Source organism: Condylura cristata, unplaced genomic scaffold, assembly GCF_000260355.1.
Source record: "Condylura cristata isolate star-nosed mole 26May11 unplaced genomic scaffold, ConCri1.0 scaffold00034, whole genome shotgun sequence".
In the NCBI taxonomy this organism is placed as follows: domain Eukaryota; kingdom Metazoa; phylum Chordata; class Mammalia; order Eulipotyphla; family Talpidae; genus Condylura; species Condylura cristata.
In genome coordinates this window covers 239606-240200 of record NW_004567135.1, presented here as the reverse complement: position 1 = coordinate 240200, position 595 = coordinate 239606, and the positions used below count along the sequence as shown (strand labels likewise).

The 595-nt window shown below is 70.9% G+C and overlaps 1 protein-coding gene across 1 annotated transcript in view; it reads right to left on the bottom strand.

Moving 5' to 3' along the window:
• LOC101635853 (synaptotagmin-10-like) overlaps positions 1-544 on the bottom strand; it is a 5322-nt gene extending 4778 nt beyond the window's left edge. Inside the window, exon 1 of the mRNA XM_012732266.1 lies at positions 3-544. Coding sequence (XP_012587720.1) covers positions 3-517 — 515 coding nt within the window. The 5' untranslated portion in view covers positions 518-544. The remainder of the gene's footprint in view (positions 1-2) is intronic.
• Between the last annotated feature and the right edge of the window lie 51 nt (positions 545-595).

The following is a 595-nucleotide window of genomic DNA, read 5'->3' as shown; positions in this document are numbered from 1 at the left end:
CGATCTCCCTCCACACCGAGGCCTCCCGGGAGAGGTCGGAGGCCTCCAGCAGGTTGTCCAGGGTCACCTCGCCAATCCTGTCGTGCCGGGAGAAGCGGTCGAAGTCGTACACGCTCAGGTGCAGCTGGCGGGCGCCCAGCTCCGCGTAGGGCACGGGGAACTGGAAGGTCTCCTCGAAGACGGGGTGCAGCGTCTTCCTGTGCACGCGCGTCTGGAACTTGCGCTTCCTGTCCGGCAGCAGGTACAGCTTCACGTAGGGGTCGGAGGTGCCCGTGACGGCCTTGGCCGGGAGGTCCAGGGCCTGGATCATCCTGACCGCCAGCAGCTGGCCCTCGTAGTCGTAGCGCAGGCCGAAGTGCAGCTTCCCGCGGGTGGGCGCGTCCGGCCCGCCGCCGTCAGAGTCCACCGACCTCTGCTTGTACAGCTCCGGCTTGATGCGCCCGATGCCGGTGCTGGTCTCGCCCCGGGGCAGTGTGGGCTCGGCGCCCGGCCCGCTGTCCACGCTGGACACGGGCATCTGCCGCGGCAGGTGCCGCCTGAAGGAGCTGTGGCTGCGGGCAGGAGACGGGGTTGGGGCGGGGGCGCGGGGCCGGGG